General features: G+C 40.0%; 1 protein-coding gene across 10 annotated transcripts in view; it reads right to left on the bottom strand.

The window, feature by feature from the left end:
• Positions 1-1,258: 1,258 nt before the first annotated feature.
• IL15 (interleukin 15) overlaps positions 1,259-21,760 on the bottom strand; it is a 100,876-nt gene continuing 80,374 nt past the window's right edge. For 4 of the 10 annotated variants that reach the window (XM_061584876.1, XM_061584872.1, XM_061584873.1 and 1 more), the window contains exons 2-7: positions 17,339-17,479; positions 11,492-11,600; positions 9,311-9,425; positions 6,417-6,455; positions 4,952-5,104; positions 1,259-3,470 (exon numbers count right to left, since the gene is read on the bottom strand). In XM_061584876.1, coding sequence (XP_061440860.1) covers positions 3,354-3,470; positions 4,952-5,104; positions 6,417-6,455; positions 9,311-9,425; positions 11,492-11,565 — 498 coding nt within the window. In that variant the 5' untranslated portion in view covers positions 11,566-11,600; positions 17,339-17,479 and the 3' untranslated portion in view covers positions 1,259-3,353. The remainder of the gene's footprint in view (positions 3,471-4,951; positions 5,105-6,416; positions 6,456-9,310; positions 9,426-11,491; positions 11,601-17,338; positions 17,480-21,760) is intronic. The other 6 variants (XM_061584880.1, XM_061584879.1, XM_061584875.1 and 3 more) reach the window with 3 other exon arrangements.

The following is a 21,760-nucleotide window of genomic DNA, read 5'->3' on the forward strand; positions in this document are numbered from 1 at the left end:
ACGAGGAAAGGTTGCAGCATTTGGGGCTTTTTAGTTTAGAGAAAAGGCGGTTCAGAGGAGACATGATAGAAGTGTATAAAATTATGCATGGCATTGAGAAAGTGGATAGAGAAAAATTCTTCTCCCTCTCTCATAATACTAGAACTCGGGGACATTCAAAGAAGCTGAATGTTGGAAGATTCAGGACAGACAAAAGGAAGTACTTCTTTACTCAGCGCATAGTTAAACTATGGAATTTGCTCCCACAAGATGCAGTAATGGCCACCAGCTTGGATGGCTTTAAAAGAAGATTAGACAAATTCATGGAGGACAGGGCTATCAATGGCTACTAGCCATGATGGCTGTGCTCTGCCACCCTAGTCAGAGGCAGCATGCTTCTGAAAACCAGTTGCCGGAAGCCTCAGGAGGGGAGAGTGTTCTTGCACTCGGGTCCTGCTTGCGGGCTTCCCCCAGGCATCTGGTTGGCCACTGTGAGAACAGGATGCTGGACTTAGATGGGCCACTGGCCTGATCCAGCAGGCTCTTCTTATGTTCTTATGTATGCACTTTGGTGTTGGGAAGTTGCCACACTAGTGTCCAAGCAAAACAAAATGTTGGAACTTTGGCTTGTTTTGGTGAGGGGAGTGAGTGCCTGAGGGGTTGGTGGTTGGTGAGAGGAGTGGGGTTGCCTGGAGGTGTGGTGGGTGGACATGGACTGTAAGGGGAGTGGGGGTTGGGGGGGGAATTGGTGGAGGTGGGGGTTGGTTAGCAGGGGCAAGCAGAGCTAGAAGGGATTGAGGGGTTAGTGAGTGGAGCAAGCAGGGGGCAGTGCCCCCCTGGTTTTACAAAAAACAAACACAACCAAAGGTTATATCATGTTAATTGCATACTGCCTATTATACATTTATCCAGTCTCCAGAATCTAGTTCAATTTTGTTAAAAAAATTGTTTCAGCTTCTCCAGCCTTCAAATTCTTACTGAACTATTTTGTGATGTTTTCCAAAATGCTTTGTAAATGTGATGAGAGAGTCTGCAGCATGACCCACCTAATCCTCGCAGAAGACTTATTTAGTCCTTGACTGTCACAATCCTATTTGAAGCTGTGCGCAATCCTAGGAAGAATGCATTTTTTTTAAACCATGTCTCCAGGCATCAGGAAGTCCATAAATGATTATACACAACAAAAGTGAAGAACCAGATTCTAGAGCATGGGAGTAACCTTAATTAGAAAAAGAAAGAAAGCTGTAGACATAATAAATATAATTTTATTTTCCAATTGTATATTTTAACATTTTGTTGGATGCATTTATTTTCCTTTTCGCTATCCAAAGTTTCAGAAACTATACAGTAAATTCTTTCTTTTAAATCAGTGGCTCAGAAAGAAGGCTTTCAATATACGAATAGAAACTTTTATTGTTGCCTATGGTTTGGGCTTTCCCCAGCCCCAGCTCTTTCTCAACAAGTACAACTTTCCTTACGATTAAGGCACAATTATCTCAGGCAAGGTAAACAGAATGATATATTTTTATTTAGTTAGTTAGTTATTTTTGATCCTGCCCTTCCCCATTTGGGCGACCTGTACAGAGTGCAAGGATATACAAATAATTAGATCTCAATATATACACACATGCCATTGGGCTGACATAGATTTATGAGTAATATTTCATATTTTGACTTCAGTCTTATGGATATGCACATTTGGTAAAAGGTATCAAGAAAAATTCCCCATAGATTTGGGGATATATGTATCAGCATCAATATACAGAACTGCAACATGTTGGTGCCATATCATGATACTATAGGATGTTATCGTAGAGCAGCAGAGGCAACAGTCCATCTCCAACATTTATTTACTCACACTGTTCTGTCTATAGATATAGTCCTCCAGGACATGCAGAAGCTCCAATCTGCACATATAGCTCTTGTGTACAACACTTTCCCATTTAGAGCAATGTCAGGTGCAGCTACATCTATTTCCAGTATACACACAATGGTGTAGGAATTAGAAGCATCCAGCAAACTTGACACTGGGCTCAAAATCCCCAGCCCTGCACTCAGACTGCAGGTAGGCATCCATACAACTGCAGCCCTAGACTCTTAGAACTAGAAGTAAGGATGTTATGGAATCCTCCTCTACCAGATTCTTCCCTGGATTTTAAAGTTCTGTCTTACTAGATTTGTTTACCAGAATGGAACTTATCAATTCCAGGATTGTTTCAGAAAATGTGGCAAGATTTTAAATAATAATAATAATATTTTTTTTAAAATCACAAGAATGGGCATCAGCCATTAAAAATAAATGGACTAGAGTTTTTTTAAATTTTCTTTGTTTTTCTTCCTGCAAAAGTATACACCTGTGAAGGAGATTTTTAAAAACAAACAAACAAACTAGGTATCAGCAATTAAAAGAAAAAATGTTGACACCCAACTTGTGTTCCAGCAGACTGTTAAAGAAAAGGGGAGGAAAGCCGGAGCACAGAATCAGTTGCTTTTGGGGGACCATTTTAAATTGGAAGAAGCATATTAAAACTTTAACAATGTAATTCTGTGCATGGCTACCCAGAAGTTCAATGGAACTTACTCACAGGTAAATGTGTATAGGTTTTCAGCTTAAATCCCATAGTAAGTATCTTGCTTCATTTAAAATACTGATATTCAGGATTTTTATTTTCCCCCACCCCTGCAGGATGGCTATTACGAACTTATTTCTTTTTATAAGTGAATGTTTTCTAATATTTTGAAAATGATTTTCATAGTTATGTACTATCATTGCATTTTATCATACCAGGACTTTGAATAACTCACTGTTACGCTTTCAGTCAACAGAAATCTTTTTTTAAAAAAAGATTTCAAAGATGCAATATAGTCTTTTTTGCATCACAGGCTGCTTCACACTCTTTTTTCCTCATGTTGGATTTGCACCATATGGTCCTATCAAGCTTCCTAGGAATATTCAGTTAAAATGGCTTGTTAAGGACTCCAGAACCCACATTATAGAAACCAAATACAAAGAGGCTCAAGGAGATCATCAGTGTCAGTCATGAACAAAAATATAAATTTCTCCAGTCGTTACTGACAATACCCCAATCGCTACTGGAATATGGAATGACCACATTCCAAGAAAAGCTCACATACACACAACTTTTTTAAAGTCATACTAGGTTTAGCCCTATTGTGTAAACCGAGCAAACTTTTTAAGGCATCCTGACTGATGTAACAGCAGGGTTGTTGCCAAGCTTGCAATGGCTTTAACTTACCACAACCTGTTCTATTTCTTTTGACCCAGTTTTATTTTCCCAGTTCTTTACTTCTAGAGGGCAAAAAACTATTCCTTCCTGCTACAGTGGGATATCTCATTAAACACTTCCTCAGTGTCAGTTTTTTGTCTCTCTGTTGCATCGCTGTGCAACATTCTTGAAGGTTTCTATAAAATCTGTATATATTTTTTCTTCAAATGTTTCACATGGTTGGCACTTGGATGTTTCTGTGTCCTGCAAAAATAAAAGGTTAAAGACATTAGCATTATTAAAGTGAAATAAACAAAAAGTTGAGAGAGAAAGGCACATGACAGAGTTTAATAGTTCCCAATAACAGAATTGCTGGTGTAGTTAGGCTGAGAATATTTTATTATAATTTCTTAGCTACAGAACCTTTCAAAATCCTGCCAATATTCTTCAAGGACCTGGTTTAATAAAACAATTTACAATGCACTGATATCCCATAAAGTTAGTGGGATTTATACATGCAGTCTCCAATGAACATCCATAAATTCTGAAGACTGTACCCATATGCCCAAATATAGCACACTTTAACTTCTTCGCTCTCAGTTAGAAATAGGCCTGTGGTAAAATGGGCTATACACATGCAGATTTGTTTGGTGAGGGAAATTCTAGCCAGGTAGAAATTCCAGATTACTAGATTTCAGTAAGGACAGTTTTCTAGCTGTCCCTGTCTGGAATTTGTTTCCCAGTTTGGGCCAAATAGAGTTCCCAGATCTCCCTCTGGGCCACAATGCTTGTAAAAAAGATTTTTCTCTCTGTTACTTAGTAGGTTATTTAGCAAAAATAACACAAAATGCATTGTATTAGGGAAAACTGCTTGCAAAAATGTGCATATTAGGCAAAACTGCATGCGAATGTGTATATTAGAAGAAATTTACACGAAAATGCTGATGCACTTTTATGAGGACTTTTTTAAAAAAAATCACAAACTTATGAAGAAATGTGGAGAAGCAAACTTAAAAATGAGACACTAAGAGAAACCTAAATTGTCAGATTTGCCCATCCCTACTTGGAAGCCTGCTGGAGTAAAAGCAAGTTCAGCGGAAATTTCGGGGGAAGGATTCAGCAGTCCCTTCTCTCTTCTCAGTTTTCTGAGAAACAGGGCCAGCCCCAGGCATGACTGGGCCCTTGGACACTAGCCTATGCTGGGCATGTGGCTCCTGCCTGTTCCACCTACCTCTTTCCTGTGTTCTGCTGCTGCGCGCTCTGCAGACAGGGCTGCCATCAACCAATATGGCGGTGGAGGCTTCTCCAAGGGGCTAATGCCCCTGCTGCCATCTTGGTTGATGGCACACATGCACGGTACACTACGTGTGCACACATGCCTGCCATCAACCAAGATAGTGGTAGGGGCATCAGCCCCTTAAAGAATCCTCTGCCACCATCTTGGTTGTTGCACACAGCAGCAGACCACAGGAGAGAGGTAGGTGGAGTGATTAAACAGGAAGCTCCATCCCTGGAAGCTCCACCAGGGATCCTGCCACGGATCGTGGAAGGGGAGTGCTATTCTCTCACCCTGGGTCACAGGGGCCCTTGGCCATGGTCTGACCTGGCTGCCCTTTGGCGTCAGCCCTAGATACAAATCACCTCTTCTTACGGTTCTTTGCCAGGGAGAAGGGGCTGTTGGAGTTCTTTGCATGCAGCTACAGAGCATCATGTAACATATAATTTTTCCATACTTTAACACTTACCTGACTCTCTAGTAAAAGTTTTCTAACATTTCTCAATACTTTATGCACTACATTGAGAAACTCTTCATTTTTATTATCTTCCATTTCAGATTCATAAAATATTACATCCATCTCAAGTTTAAAACACTTCAGAACTGATATATTACAGCCACTCTAGAAATAAAAAATTACAGGTTTACAATATGAACCTTCTACAGTCTCACTCAGACATGACACTTCTCATGAATTCAGGCCATCCTGCCTGATTCAGAGTATGGTCTTGCTCTTACAAGAGTACCACATGAAGCCATTCACATGGACATGTTATCGTGACTGCCTAATAACCAATTAATCAGATATAAATCATTAATCATATTAATCCATTATTAATCATTTATGCTTTATTTCCATTTTTCATGAATGACTCTAGAAGGCAAATCCAAACAATGCCAGCATATCCCCCACTGCCCACCCCAACAAAAGGGAGCAGTAAATATGGGAGTCCCTGACTTTCACATTCATTGTGATCCTGGGAGATCCATCTCCAGACAATGCAGTGAGTTACTCTAATATTTCTTATCTCTGTAGGCTCAACTGCTATCAGCATCAACCATAAGTCCTTAAAGTTCATTTATGAGCCCATTTTGGTTTTTTAAAACTTTTTTTCAATGTACAAACTGATATATTTTTGTTGTCTAGACAGTCCCCTGGGTATATAAAAAACATTACATCGTTTGGGGGCCCATTCACTTCCAGATTGATAGGAACTCAATCACCCAAACTCACTATTACAGGGAATGAATTTTAACAATGGATGTTCACTAATTAAACTCGCTCACTCTGTGTATGTATATAGATCTGCATTCCACAGTTATACAGAAGGCGGAAATGATAAAATCCCATAATTTATTGCTAATTAATTAATTGCTGATTAATTACAAACTGACAATCAGTTTGTCCTTGGGGAAATCAGCTAGGCTTCCATTGGGAGCGAGTTCCAAAGGCTGAGTGCAGCTGTTGAAAAAGCCCTTTCCATGGTTCCAACCATATGTATTTCAGCCGTTGCTGGGACACACAGGATGGTCTATTGACCAACCAGGCAGGCTCAAATAGGATGAGGTGGTCTTTCAGATATTCTGCTCCTAAATTTTAACAAGCTTTAAAAGGCTATCACCAGCATTATGAACTGGACCCAGGAACAAATCCGAAGCCACTATAGTTATTTCCACAAGGAAGTCACATGTTCCCATAAGCAGCTATAGTTAATAACCTGGCCACCACACTCTGGACCAACTAAAGTTTCTGGGTGCTTTTAAAGACATCCCACACAGAGTGCATTGCAGTAGTCCAGAAATGTTGTAACTAGAATGTGTGTATATACCATGGCCAGATCTGCATATTTGTTTAAAATACTGATCAGTTGCGGGTTGTAGGTTGTATACAGCATACTTTACTGAGATCAGTTTGAATTATAAAATGTACTTACAGGATAGTTTACATCTGCAGTATATAAAGTGGCATCAATCTAAAAAGCAAAACAATTGGCTATGAAAGCAACAGTTTCAGAACTGAGTGATAATAAACTGCTACGATTTTTTTTTTACAGCAACGTCATTGCTCAAAAGATCAAATTGGAAAACATTGGACACCTAGATGCTGACTTTTTTGAGACTAGCTTAACATCTAATCAGTATGATTTGGCACTCAATGAAATCAAGAGTAAATCTTCCATTTCTTAAGTGAATGTTGAAGAAAGCTCAAAGTTGGCAGCCTTTTGATATATCTGCCTTGCAGTGCTAATTGAATCATATCTTAATCATGCTTTTAAGAAAAAAAGTTCTTTGCTAATTTATTTTTTAAATTTTAAATAAAATTTACACAATTAAAAAATGAAAACAAAGATTTAAAGATTTAAATGTTCTCAAAGAAGTGGAAATGCTGGCATCAATCATACAAAGATGTGGATTTTTTTGTAAAATATGGTACTGGAGGAGCTTGGAAGATTATTTTTTAAAAGGAATAAATTACATTTACTGTTAAATGACCCCAAAAAGGAATAAATTACAATTAACATTACAATTGTTCTGAAAGGAACTGATTACTTCACTGTTACTCAAAAGCAATCACTACAATTACAGTTTAAGTTACTTTAAAAAAAACCCTAGAATGCCTACAAGGTTCTGGCCTTAGCTGCTGCATACCTAAGTAGCCTAAAACAACATTAAAAACAAACAGAGAGAAAGAGGGGAGTAGGTTTTTTTTAATCCATAAAATAGCAATTTACTCTCCACTGGTAAGGGAAACAGAGGCTACCGCTCAGAGCTTTGTGTGCCAAACCAAGTGCAACCCCCCCCCCCACACACACACTATCTCTCAGCCACAGGGGTCATCTCTCTCAGTCAACCATCTTCGAGATCCCACCTTGCCACCAACTAAGGCACATCCGCCCAGGCAAACATATTCCCCTGGGGTACAAAAAAGTATCCAGGGAGGGTGGCAGAGGCTGCTTCATGTGCCAAGTGCAAACACAGCAGTAACACACACACGTCATCATACCTCACCTTCACAGCTCTTCATCTCCATTCTGCTGCTGCCTCCTTCATCCACCTCCTTGCCCTCCAGCTCCTTTTCCCCTCCACTCCATTCCTCTCCACCACCATCTATTTTAACAATTTTTTCTCTCTACTTCATCCCCATCTCACTCTCCACCTCCTGATTTGTTGCCTCTTAAACACCCACAGAGTACAAGAGAGGAGCGATGCTGCGCAGAAGCCCAGTTTGAAACATATTATTTTCATCCACGAATCAGATGAGCAGACTTCCCCTGCTCCCCCTCAAAAGTAATGTCCAAAAGTCATGCTGGAAACTACAATTACACCGCAAAAGTAATAACATTATTCCTCATTCTATTACAATCAAAATGTAAAGAAATTACCTACTCGTTCCTCAAAAAAGTAATAAATTACAAGTGATTCATTTTTCCTAGTAAATTACTTCCAAGCTCTGGACACTGGAAAATTTTCTAAGACTGTTAATCAGACACTTGTAATTAAAGAGGGGGAATAATAAATTGCAATTAATTTTAGTGCCTTTTATTTGCAAAGCGTTTGGTGTGAACCTCTAACAAGGAATGCAATCCTATGCATTTTTATTTGGAAATATGTTTCACTGCGTTCAGTTGAGCAACACTGCATATCCTTGATTTAGAGTGAAAGAGGAGGCCAAACTGTAAAATCCTAATGATTGCACCAAAGAAAAAACATATTTAAAATACTGAGTTTAGCCATTTATGCTCAAGCATTGTTCACTCTGGATACATTGTGAAATGTTTATATCGTGCAGCCTTGCTTGCATACATTTGACTACAATGTACTTCCCAATCATTTCTTGCCTTTCTTTATTCAACTTGATAATCTGACTCCATGCCCTAGTTTTTGATTTGATAGCATTATTCATATCTTTCAAAGCAGTGTAAAACTATTTCATATTTTGGAGAAAAATTTAAATAATTTAATAAAAAAACTTTTAAATATTAGCAAAAGAGATATTTTGTTCTCTTTTGGCCTTTATCTGCATGTATTTGAGAAAAAATGTTGAAAAGAAAGAAAATGAGATGTCCCCAGGTATTTTTCCTGTAGCAAATAATTTTATTCTCTTCTGTTTCTGATCATGGTTTTGATTTCTTTAACATTGAGGCACAGATTTAAAATCTACAAGCAAGATAACCAGCAGCTTATATAAAAACACTATAGCAGAAGTGTGTATTCATTCATTAGTATGGACTAAAGACTTAGGCACTTTTGAATCAGGAGATAATTTTGTTTTTAAAAATTTCGTATGTATGAATTAGTGTTTGTCATTGTTTGTATTAAAAAACCTTTAAAAAATTCTTTTCAAAAATCCTGTATAAATTGGAATTGTAATGACCACATACCCTAACTTTTTGTAAGATACATTTGCATCTGTTACGGTTGATTTTGAACTTTAGATCTTAACATTTGATTTCTTTAACCCCACAGGAGAGGGGCAGTGCACTTAGACTCATGTGGGCATACACTTAAACATTCACCACATATACAGCACACACAAACTCACATACAGCACACACAAACTCACATACAGAACACACTCATTCAAATCACCACGCTCAGCCCAGCCCAGCAATGAAGTGATTTCTCCATCGCAGCACTAGGCTGTATGGTCAGCTCAGCACTGCAAGGGACTGCTTGATTTTGCCAAGGGCTGGTAGGCCACCTGGTGTTGTTTAGCATGCCAGATCCAGCCTGCAAGTTCACCACCCTTGATTTAGAAGGGTGTGTATGTGTGTTCCTTGTTACCACACTGTATTTCTGTTTTGAACATTGTGTTTCTTGAGCTTACCTTCTTACGAAAGTTTTCAATCTTTTCCAGATCCTCTATAACTGCACTGAAAATGTTGGAGGGACCTACTGGATTCAAACTGCCACTGCAGGTCTGTACCTGGAGTAGATATGAACTTGGTTGAAAGAAAGCAATACAAGACATTAGAATATTTCAGTGCTATCAGAACAAGAACAAACAATGCTGAAATCAGTTATCAAAGAAATGAGCACATACTATGCACACCATCTCTTACACATAAGCCCTTTTCAGGTGTTAGCACTCCAATGATATCCAACACAGAAGTGGAGACACACCAAGTAACCCTCCCCTTTACATCTATAGTGATGGAGTCTTCACACATACACCTGGAAACACAACAACTTCCACCCAGCCCAGAATCCTGCATGATTGGGGTTGTGAGTCACATGGAAACTTCCCCTCATATGGTTGTACCTGCCAAGGCTCCATTGCTACAGACAGCTGTGCTGTCCATGCAAAGGCTAGGGGTACTTGGTGTGTACCAACTCTCATGTGTCTCCACTCCAGTGATGGATAATGTTGGTGTATTGATACCTGAAGAGGGTTACTGTGAAACTACGTGATAAATATCAAAAAGGGCTAATCATAGGAAGTATTGGGTTGACTGATTGTAAAGATTTAAAATCAGTAAATAATTGTATTTTGCCGTCCCCACTGAACTATAAACTCATATTAAAACCAAAATAGGATGGCCTGATGCTGTACAAGGTCCAGGTCTGCTGACAGAAAGGACACAACAAAGAAAAATCCAGTTTGCCTAAAATATTAAGAGTTGTTTTCTTCTTAAGCATTTCATAATAATCTAATACTAAAAGTTTTAAAAAATGAGGCAGTGCTAGCAGTATGAACATAACTTCTGTGGGCCAAGAGCTTACGACCCAGATTCTATATATGCCTGAGGTGAGTTATCTGGACTAGGGAAGGATTGCATCAAGGACATAGAACACTTTTGTGAACTGCCCTGTTAATGTGCATTTTATTCCACAGTTTGCATATCTTCTCTTAAAGCCCCACTTCGGTTGCTGGGATACCCCTTTTTCCAGTACTCAAATTGCAAAATATTGCATGTGAAGAAATGTACCTCCTAATGGCATATGCAGTGTTGCTATAATTCCTGCTTGGAATGTGGTTGTGCATTGCATTCAAGACAGATGTTCTTGAGTCACTTTTGGATGCAATTTAACTAATCATAAGGGACACAATCCTGACCTGTGCACGCATATGATTTTGTGATTATTTGAAATGAACCACCATCACCATCATCATCATTTTTATTATGGTTCCTGTTATTTTAATTCTGTAGAAGTTATGCACTCGTTCCTCACATCACCTTTGCTGCACCACTCTGGTATTGCAGCACTGATGTAGACAATTGTTTAAAGTGGTGAACACCAACAAAGCAACTCCCACTCACTCTCCACAGTTATTGTTCCTCCTTTCCTGCCTTGGAAATGGAACACACCTAGATTGTTTTTAATTGTTTTAATGCCTTATTTTAAAATTGTTGTAACCCCCCAGGGACCTTTGGATGAAGGATGGGTAATAAATGTTACTACTACTACTACTACTACTTAATAATAATATTAATAATATTAATAATAATAATAGACCACAGCAACATAAAAACATAGGAAGCTGCCTTATAGTAAGTAAGATCCATTGGTCCATCTAGCTCAGTATTGTCTACACTGACTGGGAGAAATTTCCAATGTTCAGATGGGATATTCTCAACCCTACCTGGAGATACTGGGGATTGCACCTTGAATCTTCTGCATGAAAAAAAGCAGATGCTTTGCCACTGAACTATGGCCCTTACTCAGAGCTGATTTTGTTGTTTTTTGTTGTTCTGTTTTGTTTTGTTCATTTTCATTGTTTATTTTAAAGAAAACAAATATGGCTCTAGCAAGACTTCTTCCTCACCCACCCAATGATAAAGGCAAGGTAAAGTTCTACTAGCTGTGAAAAGTATTATCACATAAAGGCTAAAATGCTGAAGGAGTATGGTTTGACTGATTGTATAGAAAGCCCCATAATATCTCTCTGCCTCACTTCTTCTAACTGGAAATGGTGATTTATACTGCAGTGTTAAGCATTTTAAATCTCTCTGGAATCATACAAGTAAATAACAAGAACATTATTACTATTTCAAACTGTAATTACCAAACTATGAAGATGGTAACTTCAGGCTCATTAATTAAAGAACTCCAGAAATAACTGTTCATAATGACATACATTTGCTACTCAAGGCAAACATTCTCAAGTGGGTTTTCTGAAAGAGATAAACCAGGGGAAAAAAGTGATTGCAACACAAATAGGTTATATAATACAAAATTGCCTTTGCTTTGCACATATTTCTCTTAATAATTAGGAAACTCATTTGGTCAAAACAATACAATGCAGGCAATATGATGATGTTGTGCATTAAGGAATATGAGATTCGCTTATTGAAAATGTGTCTAGAGATACCATATAGGGAGATACATATATTGAATTAATTTATTGTTATTGCTTCAACAAAGATGTTTTGTACCCAGGGTGGGAAAACATTTTCAGCTGAAGGGCCACATTTCCTCATGACTAATCTTCTGGGGACCACCTGCCAGTGGTTGGTGGGCCAGAGCTAGCGCAGATGGGTCCACCCCACACTTTCTCTCACACACAAACACACACACACCATACAACACATGCATACTTGCACACATTCAACCTCCTGTCGCTACAATCTCCCCCTGATTAGAAAAGAGCTAAGCAGCAGGAAAGAGCTTCAGACAGCCCACCCCACACTCTCACACACAAATGTACATGCAAATACGCTACATGTGCACATGCACAACACATAAAGTCCCCTCCTCGCAATCTCCCCCCTGCATCTCAGTTGATTAAAACCAGCCGCATTTTCAAACATACATCTCCTAGTTTATCTCTGAATGCTGTTACATTCACAAGGTGCTTTTTTGTGAAAGACAGAGTACCATCTTATTTCTAAGAGAAGGGAGTTCCACAACTGTGATGCCACAGCAGAAAAGGCCACATTCTGGGTCACTGCATTTTAACACACAAGTAGGGCCTCATACACAGTGATTAAGTCTCAGGGGGAGGGAGGGAGATTTTGGGAGATGTGCTCCTTCAAGTACTAAGCAGCCAAGCCATTATATACCAGAAGGAGGACCTTCAATTGAGCCTGGTAGTAAATTGGCTGCAAGTACAATTCTTTAAGAATCAGTGAAAATGTTCCTTGTAGTATCACTCAGAAACCTGGCAACTACATTTTGTGCCCACTAGTTTCTGGACCATCTTCAAGGCCAGCCCCAAACAGCCCACTGCATAGATCACTGCGTCTAGGTTATCTTGGTCCAGGAAAGGTCATAGATGAGGAACCAGTTAGAAATGAAAACAGGCCAATGTCGCTGCTGCCTCCAGGCCTTCCAATGGCAATGTTGGTTTCAGAAATACCTCCAAGCCACATATAAGGTTCTTCATGGGGAGTGCAAGCCCATTCAGCTTAGATCACTTTCTCAGTTTCTGGACACACCAACCCACTACCATCACCACCTCCATCTTGTCCAAATTCAGTCTGTTTGTTGGTCTTCATCCCATTACTGCCTCCAAATATTGGTCCAGCAACTACATAGCCTCCTGAAGGTCCCAGGTTCAATCCCTGGTGTCTCCTGGCAGAACTAGGAAAAGCTCCTCCCTGAAATCCTAGAGAGTGGCTGCAAGTATAAGGCAGCCTCCTATGTTCCTAGATGGTTTGAGAGACACAGCTGGGTGTACATACTGGTGATACTGCACTCCAAATTTTCAGATGTCTTCACCCTGTGGTTCCAAATAGATGTTGAAGAATGTGAGGGCCAATATGGAGTCCTGCAGGACCTCTGAAGGACCCCCAAACCAGCAATCTTTCAGTGTTTCTATCTGGTAGCAGTTCTGCAGATATGAGCAGAATCGCCATAATATGGGGCTCCCAACTCCCAACTTACTGAGGTGCCCCACAGGAATAAGGACCAATAGGGTTGTACTTCCTGTCTCTCTCTCTCGCTACAAAAGGGTCATCAATCAGAGTAACCAAAGCTGTTTCATTGCCAAAATTGGAAGTCCTATTGAAATGGGTCTAGGTAATCAACTTCATCCACTTAACACCCAAAGTCACCCAACAACTCTCTCTCAGTCGTTTTGACCCCAGTCTCTGGGGTCAGGTCAACCTAGCTGGTCCACCACCCCTACAGATCCTCATCTGCCCAAACCTCACCAGAAACTGATCTCTTCTGACCATGGGGTAACATTAACCCCTCCTGCTCTGCAACTATCAGGCCACTCCCAATCTGTCCTGTAACAAAACCAGATAGAGGGTATGCCATGCAAAATGCATTGACCATCTTTGCATTTTGAACAAATACATACCAACCACCCATTGGCTTGTCCTTTTCAGGCACATAAATGAAGTAGGCATGCTCATGTCAAATGCTCATATCATATGATACCATGGAAGACCACAACCATTTCCCACCTCTTTTTTATGATGGATTTCCTACATGTCTCCACAGTTAATTCCTAATAGCCCAATAAGCCAAATCACTGCGGAATAACTTCATTCTCATACAATGATGGGAGCCGTTCTTGTCAAAGTGCTTTTAATTTTTCTGTGAGATTGCAGAAATTGTTTTTAAGATCCTAAGGGTTAATATAAGCAGTGAGGAGGTCAACTGATCCACAAGTCATTTTGTTTGCAATTGATTTGTTACTGGAAGTCCATTCCAGTTACTTTTGTCTGCCAAAGAAGTTAGCTTCATGAAGATTTCTAGTCAAACAATTTGTGTGTGAACAATCACAAAGTGATAACCTGTATTAAGGCAAAAACAACATAAATTATATCCTCACAATTTCTCCTTAATTAGTTAGCACACACAGAAGTTAGTAGCAACTTGTTGTTAAGTGCCTTCAAGTCGATTACGACTTATGGTGACCCTATGAATCAGTGACCTCCAGGAGCATCTGTCATGAACCACCTTGTTCAGATCTTGTAAGTTCAGGTCTGTGGCTTCCTTTATGGAATCAATTCATCTCTTGTTTGGCCTTCCTCTTTTTCTACTCCCTTCTGTTTTTCCCAGCATCATTGTCTTTTCTAGTGAATCAGGTCTTCTCATGATGTGTCCGAAGTATGATAACCTCAGTTTCATCATTTTAGCTTCTAGTGACAGTTCTGGTTTAATTTGTTCTAACACCCAATTATTGGTCTTTTTCACAGTCCATGGTATCTGCAAAGCTCTCCTCCAGCACCACATTTCAAATGAGTTGATTTTTCTCTTATCTGCCTTTTTTACTGTCCAACTTTCACATCCATACATAGAGATCAGGAATACCATGGTCTGAATGATCCTGATTTTGGTGTTCAGTGATACATCTTTACATTTGAGGACCTTTTTTAGTTCTCTCATAGCTGCCCTCCCCAGTCCTAGCTTCTTCTGATTTCTTGACTATGGTCTCCATTTTGGTTAATGACTGTGCCAAGGTATTGATAATCTTTGACAAGTTCAATGTCCTCATTGTCAACTTCAAAGTTACATAAATCTTCTGTTGTTATTACTTAAGTCTTTTTGACATTCAGCTGTAGTCCTGCTTTTGTGCTTTCTTCTTTAACTTTCATCAACATTCGTTTCATATCATTACTGGTTTCTGCTAGTAGTATGGTATTGTCTGCATATCTTAAATTATTAATATTTCTCCCTCCACTTTTCACACCGCCTTCATCTTGGTCCAATCCTGCTTTCCGTATGATATGTTCTGCGTACAGATTAAACAAATAGGGTGATAAAATACACCCCTGTCTCACACTCTTTTCTATTGTGAACCAATCAGTTTCTCCATATTCTGTTCTTACAGTAGCCTCTTGTGCAGAGTATAGGTTGCGCATCAGGACAATCAGAATCTGTGGCACCCCATTTCTTTTAAAGCATTCCATAGTTTTTCATGATCTACACAGTCAAAGGCTTTACTGTAATCTATAAAGCACAGGGTGATTTTCTTTTCAAATTCCTTGGTCTGTTCCATTATCCAATGTATGTTTGCAATACGATCTCTGGTGCCTCTTCCCTTTCTAAATCCAGCTTGGACGTCTGGCATTTCTCACTCCATATATGGTAAGAGCCTTTGTTGTAGAATCTTGAGCATTACTTTACTTGAATGGGATATTAAGGCAATAGTTCGATAATTACTGCATTCCCTGGGATTCCCTTTCTTTGGAATTGGGATATATATTGAATGCTTCCAGTCTGTGGGCCATTGTTTAGTTTTCCATATTTCTTGACAAATTGTTGTCAAAATTTGGACAGATTTAGTCTCAGTAGCTTGTAGCAACTCTATTGGTATGCCATCTGTTCCCGGTGATTTGTTTCTTCCAAGTATTTTAAGAGCAGCTTTCACCTCACATTCTATAATTTCTGGTTCTTCATCATATGGTTCCTTCGGGAATGAATCTGTCATACTTGCATCTCTTTTATACAGTTCTTCAGTGTATTGCTTCCATCTTCGTTTTATTTCATCTTGGTCAGTCAGTGTGTTTCCCTAATAATTATTCAACATCCCTGCTGATGGTTTAAATTTCCCTTTCATTTCTCTAATCTTTTGGAATAGGGCTCTTGTACCTTTTTTGTTGTCCTCTTCTATTTCTATACAATAACTATTGTAACTGTTCTCTTTGTCCCTACGTACTAGTCACTGTATTGTTGCATTTAGGGTTCTGACTGTGTTTCTATCTCATTTTGCTTTCCTTCTCTCTTTAACCATTTTAATAGTTTCTTCAGTCATCTTTTAAATAAATAGCAGAGCATTACTGTCACCCGCAGTGCATGGGAATGCAAACTACTTACACGTTCGATAACTTTCTGGCAAAACATTGGGCGCTAAATTGCTAGCAATATTTCTCCCATGTACTTGGTTGTACAAATGCAAATTTGTGTTTGCCTCATCTAAGGCAAAAATACTGCAGGCCAACCCGTCAGGAGTATTTTGAATGTCTTAGGAGAAATTTCATCAGTTTGCAATTCAGTTAAAACATAATGACTGCCTTTGCTCAGATAGAAAATACCATTGTTGCAAAGTGAGGGAGATTATCCATTCAAATAATTGTGGCATCCCTGGGTTCAGATGTTACCTTCTACAGATGGCAAAGGGAGTGGAGAAGGGGAAGAAGTGCTTGAGCCTAAAACCTGCTTCCAATCTCACCAATATGGAAAAGAATTCAAATAGGCCACTATATGTCAGGCTTTGCAGCATATGCTGCAATCGGAGTTTGTGATCCTGATAGCTAGTGATGATGTGCTTTAAGGATGTATGAACAATTTTTAAAACTTAGTTTTAGGGCCAAGATTATTATAAGATTCAGTGGTCACAGTATTTTGTACTTTGCCAGCCTTTAGAAGCTATACAAAAGATATACTATACTATAGCTTTAGAAGCTATACAAAAAGGAAAGTGTAATTCTTTTCACTCCCGACAGAATCACCTAGAGAAGAAGCCAAGTTTCAGAATTTTTCTTCTCCCCCCCCCCCATTTCTTTCTTTTCCTGCCTAGGAAGAGAAGGATTTTATGATCTAATGGAAATGTCTGAAAATGAATGGAGAGGCAAATGAAAGAAATGGTTCTCCTGAAGTAGATAGATTCCTTTCAATACTGAGCCTTTAAATATTTATCAAATTTTAATGGATCAAATTTTAATGGATTATGGGACAGGAATTAAAATAAAGAGTAGGGATGCACTCAGAATCTAATATTACTAGAATATCATTGAAGGGAAAACAGCTTCCCTGACGTGGCAATTCAAGAACTAGGGAAAGCCCTTGATTGGTGCCTTCACCTCACCTGGCTTGCTAGCTTGCTTGATCACATGCTCCAGAGTGTGAGGGTGACCAGTAAAGAAGCAGAGGAAGAGACACCACTGCTGTGGTCTGTTCCCTTGGATGCTAGAAGACCTAGAAGGAACCAAGGAGAAGTCAAGGAGAAGAGACCTACCAGAATCCATTCCACAGCTGCTGCAGTGACAGAAGGAGAAAACTACCATGGTCCTCTGCACCTCCTGCTCACTGTCTCCTCCACTGTAGAATGGCAGTGGCGGTAGGAATGCTGATGAAGAAGAGGTGGTACCACTGTCCTCTAGTAAGGGAGAGAACAAAGGTAGGTGAGCAGCATCAGTGGTGGTGAGAAAGAAGGGAAAGAAGACTATAGGAGAGGTCTCAGGAGGCATCATTTGAAATTGGCTTAACAAGAGTGCTTTGCTGAGTAAAAACCCAATACTTGGAGCTAGCCCTGTAGTTTTATATCTGTGGTCATAGCTCAAAAAGAAAAGAAAAATCCAGTTCCCAGATCCAAAATTAAGCATCCTCAAACACTGACTCTCCAAGGCAAAGAAAACAATTGACAAATGTGCCTAACCACTTAATGCTTAGGCTAGTTGACAATATAAACCTAGTTATGGGACTCACTCTGCACCCTATGAGCTGCACAGCATTATCATTAACTGTGGTGGGAAAGTGTCCTTTCCCCAACAGATTCTGTGCTGTTAGAGGGAACTGATTAAACCCATGTACCACTTCACCTTCCACATATGATCTGCAATCCATTTTATTAGGTGGATAGGAAAGGACAGGAGGCAATGACCGCCTCAGAAAAAGGATCTGAAAGTCCTGCCACTAGTGCACACAGATTACACTTTTGGTGTTACTGCACATAAAGCATGAATACAACAGACATGTTTACAAATACTGGTATCACATGGTACAGTCAAATGTATACTTGGTAGCAAACTTGTTTTTGCCACCCTGGAATGTACGAAACAGAGCTAGCTTGCAGAGCTAAACTAAAGCAGCCTGGAGGCAATGCCTTGGAGGCAAATCTGGAGCTTTTTCAGACAAAAAACAAATCTGGCAGCCTTAAGCATGGACTGTTTCCATTAGCCTCATTTAAGACACAGTATGATCTGGGCTTCGAACATGGGCCCTTACTAGTCAGTTTAAATTGTGATAATTCTGATCCTACTTAAACTCAATTTCAGATGAGAGATACAGAATTATTTAATGCACGTTAAATTCCATCCATGTAGCAAGCAGCATTTATCTGGCTGATGAACTAGGGAGATGGCAGTTCAAATGCCTGGCCCAGAATCTCAGGAAATGACAATCTGACTAATTTTAGTTGTTAGCACTTCATGCTCCAAGGCATGGCAAGAATAAATGAAGATAGCCTAATTCCTTCAATATATGGATGAATTAATTAATGCTAACTAGCTACCAATGGCTGAGAAAATTGCAGAAATTGAGAATAACACATTAACCTTTGTTCTTTTGCTGAAAATATGTTTATTGGTATTTGTTTTTCAATATTTGTGTGACAGACCATATGTCCTCCGCTCCTGGGTGGGGTGGAGAGAATGGGGCAAACAGCACTACTGTATATGCCTTATTTTAATTCTTTACGTAACAAGGTCAAGCTGCCTTCTAAAGCACAGGTGCCTAATCTGTGCCAATACAGATGTTGGACCACAACTCCCGCCATTCCTGACCACTTGCCACGTTGGTTGGGAGTAATGGAAGCTTCAGTCCAATAACATCTGGAGGGCCACAAGGTCCCCCCAGCACTGCTCTATAAAGAGTAACATATTCACTAATAGGCAAAAAACCTTGCAGTTTAAGAATATACCTATAGCCCACAGATCTTTCTGCCAAATTTTTAAAAACAGGGAAATTGGGCAGCTATAGTGAATACACCAGGGGAGAAGGAGACCTGCTCAGCCCTCTGAGATATTGTACTGCCATAGAAATTTGTCAAAATGCAAACACAATTTGGGTTGGTCTTTCACAGTCCAATCCACTTCCTGTGTAGCTTGGAAGAATTTGGTAACATGTGCCTCTGAGCATATGGTGAGTGGTGGCAATACCTGCCATCTCCAAAGATGGAGAATTATATTTTTGTATGTTTGTTGGTGTTCTTCTTACTTAGCTTCTTTCCTGTGTTACTAATGTTTCTACAGAGAATCTAAACTAGAAAATTTTATTTCCCTCTGTTTTGTGTATCGCCATGAAAATTTACAGGGTTGTTAAGCAAGTGTTTCTGAGTTCAGGACTTTAAGTTTTGTAAGGTTTTGTTTTGAAAATAAATTGAAAATACCCCCATGCCATTCTGATGCTTCCCATAAGCACATTTCAAAACAAACCCTTACAAAACTTGCTTAACCCTCTAAGTTTTCATGGTGATACACAAAACAGTTCAGAGAGAATCGATGGTTCAAAGTGTAAAACAAGAGGGGAAGAATCCAGAACCCTTGTGGACTTTTTTCTGTCAGTGGTCTCATAATTTGTTGAAATTAATTAAAAGAGCCATGTTCACAGAGTACTTGTAATCCTATTACTGACCTTGGCCCATTCTCTGACCTTCGTCTTCTGCAGTTTCAAAGTTAAAAAAATGCATGGCTGATTTTTAATTAATTTAAGAAATTTAACATTGAAGTACAGGCGTACCCTGCTTAACGTCGCTTCACTTAATGTCGCCTCGCTATATGCTCCGTATGCCTGTATTTCTCCAGAAACACAGCTAGCAAACCACTTACAGGGTTAGGGTTAGGGAGAGGCACGGCAGCACAGCAGCAGAGGCTTCAGCACGTGGGGGTGGAAATAGATGCTATCGCACCACCGCAAATCAGCTGGGAGGCATGATCGCTATCAGCTGGGAGGTGCGGCAGTGCAGCAGCAGGGGCTTTAGTGCGGGGCTTTGAGGCTCCATATGAAGGAGAGGGAAAAAAGTTTTAAAAGGTAGTGCTTCACTTTAAGGACATTTTCGGTTTACATACTCACTCTGGTCCCATTGAGTACGTTAATGCGAGGTATTACTGTATATTATAGCATCGGGCATGCTCAGTAAGAACCATCAGTGTTCTAAAAGCCAGACTCACAGCTGTTTGGCTTGGCTAATCAGGTGGCCACACCCACACCAGACATTTACTTCACTTTAGATAGTCATGGCTTCCCCCAAAGTATCCTGAGTATAGTTTATGAAGGGTGCTGAGAGTTGTTAGGAGATACCTATTTCCCTGACAGAGCTCCAGTAGCCAGAGTGGTTTAATAGTCAGCCCCTCTTCTGGGTATTGTAGCTCTATGAGGGGGATAGGGCCTCCCCTAGCAACTCTCAGCACCCTTCACTAACTACATTTCCCAGGATTCTTTGGGAGAAGCCATGACTGTCTAAAGTGAAATAAAGGTGTGGATGTGGCCAGGGACAGCTTTGGTTTAAATTTGGGTGGGAGGCTACATGTACCTGCTGTAGAATAAAAAGGTGGGGAAAACGCTGAAAACAAAGATACTCTTCACAAAGTTTTTCATTTGGAAAGGAAAGGGGCTTTCCCTTTGTACAGTAGCTGACGACTCAATATCCTCCCCTCCCCCTCCCCTCTCCTTCTTCCCCTTCTCTCTCCCCCTCCCTGCCCCTTCCTCAGGTCAGTTTCACGTATCCTAAGTATGATTGTACAGGAATAAATCCCATTGAACTCAAAAAGCATGCAAATGATCAAACCTCCTCTCCCCTCCCTACTATCTCCTCCTTTTTGCCCCTTCCCTCCCGCTTCCTTCACACTCCCTCCTCTCCTCATCCCCCTCTAATCTCCTCCCCCCTCGTTCCCCCTCCTGTCCCCTCCCCATCCTCCTCCTCCTCCTCCATGGTCAGTTTTACCTATTCTACGCATGATTGCATGGAAGTAAATTCCACTGAAAACAATAAGCATACAAATGATCAAACCTGCTCTCCCCTCCCCCTCCCTTTGTCCCCTCCAATATACTTCTTCCCTTTCCCCCTCCCCTCCCCTTTTCCTTCCCCCTCTATCCTTCCCCTCCCCCTTCCCCTCTCCTTTCCTCCCCCCGTTTCTTCTTCCATCTCCCCTGCCCACTTCATCCCCTCCCTCCCTCTTCTCCTTCCTCAAGGTCAATTTCACCTACCCTAAGCATGACTGCATGGGAGTAAATCCCACTGAACTCAATAAACATGCAAATGATCATAGTCCAATCCACTTTCTGTGTAGCTTGGAAGAATTTGGAAACATGTGCCTCTGAGCATATGGTGAGTGGTGGCAATACCTGCAAATCAGAAACAAGACATGCTGTGCTGATCTTGTTTTAACAGGTATGAAGCAACATTAAGACAGTTGATATAGTTCAGATAGTCACTTTAAATGTTTCATTTACTTTGCAATTTTAGTGAAGTTTCCTATAGTAAATAATTTTCTTTTCTGTGAATATGTGAAGTACAGCAACACTTTGCAAAATTTACACTAAAAAATCTCCAAAACAATTGTGGAATAATGGCACTGACTATTCTGCAGAATAGTCTCCAATGGACATGAGGAGTGTCTCAGTTTGCACAAGGTAAAGCAGTAGGAGATGAAATATATTC

The sequence above is a fragment of the Rhineura floridana genome, chromosome 9, assembly GCF_030035675.1.
Source record: "Rhineura floridana isolate rRhiFlo1 chromosome 9, rRhiFlo1.hap2, whole genome shotgun sequence".
NCBI lineage: Eukaryota > Metazoa > Chordata > Lepidosauria > Squamata > Rhineuridae > Rhineura > Rhineura floridana.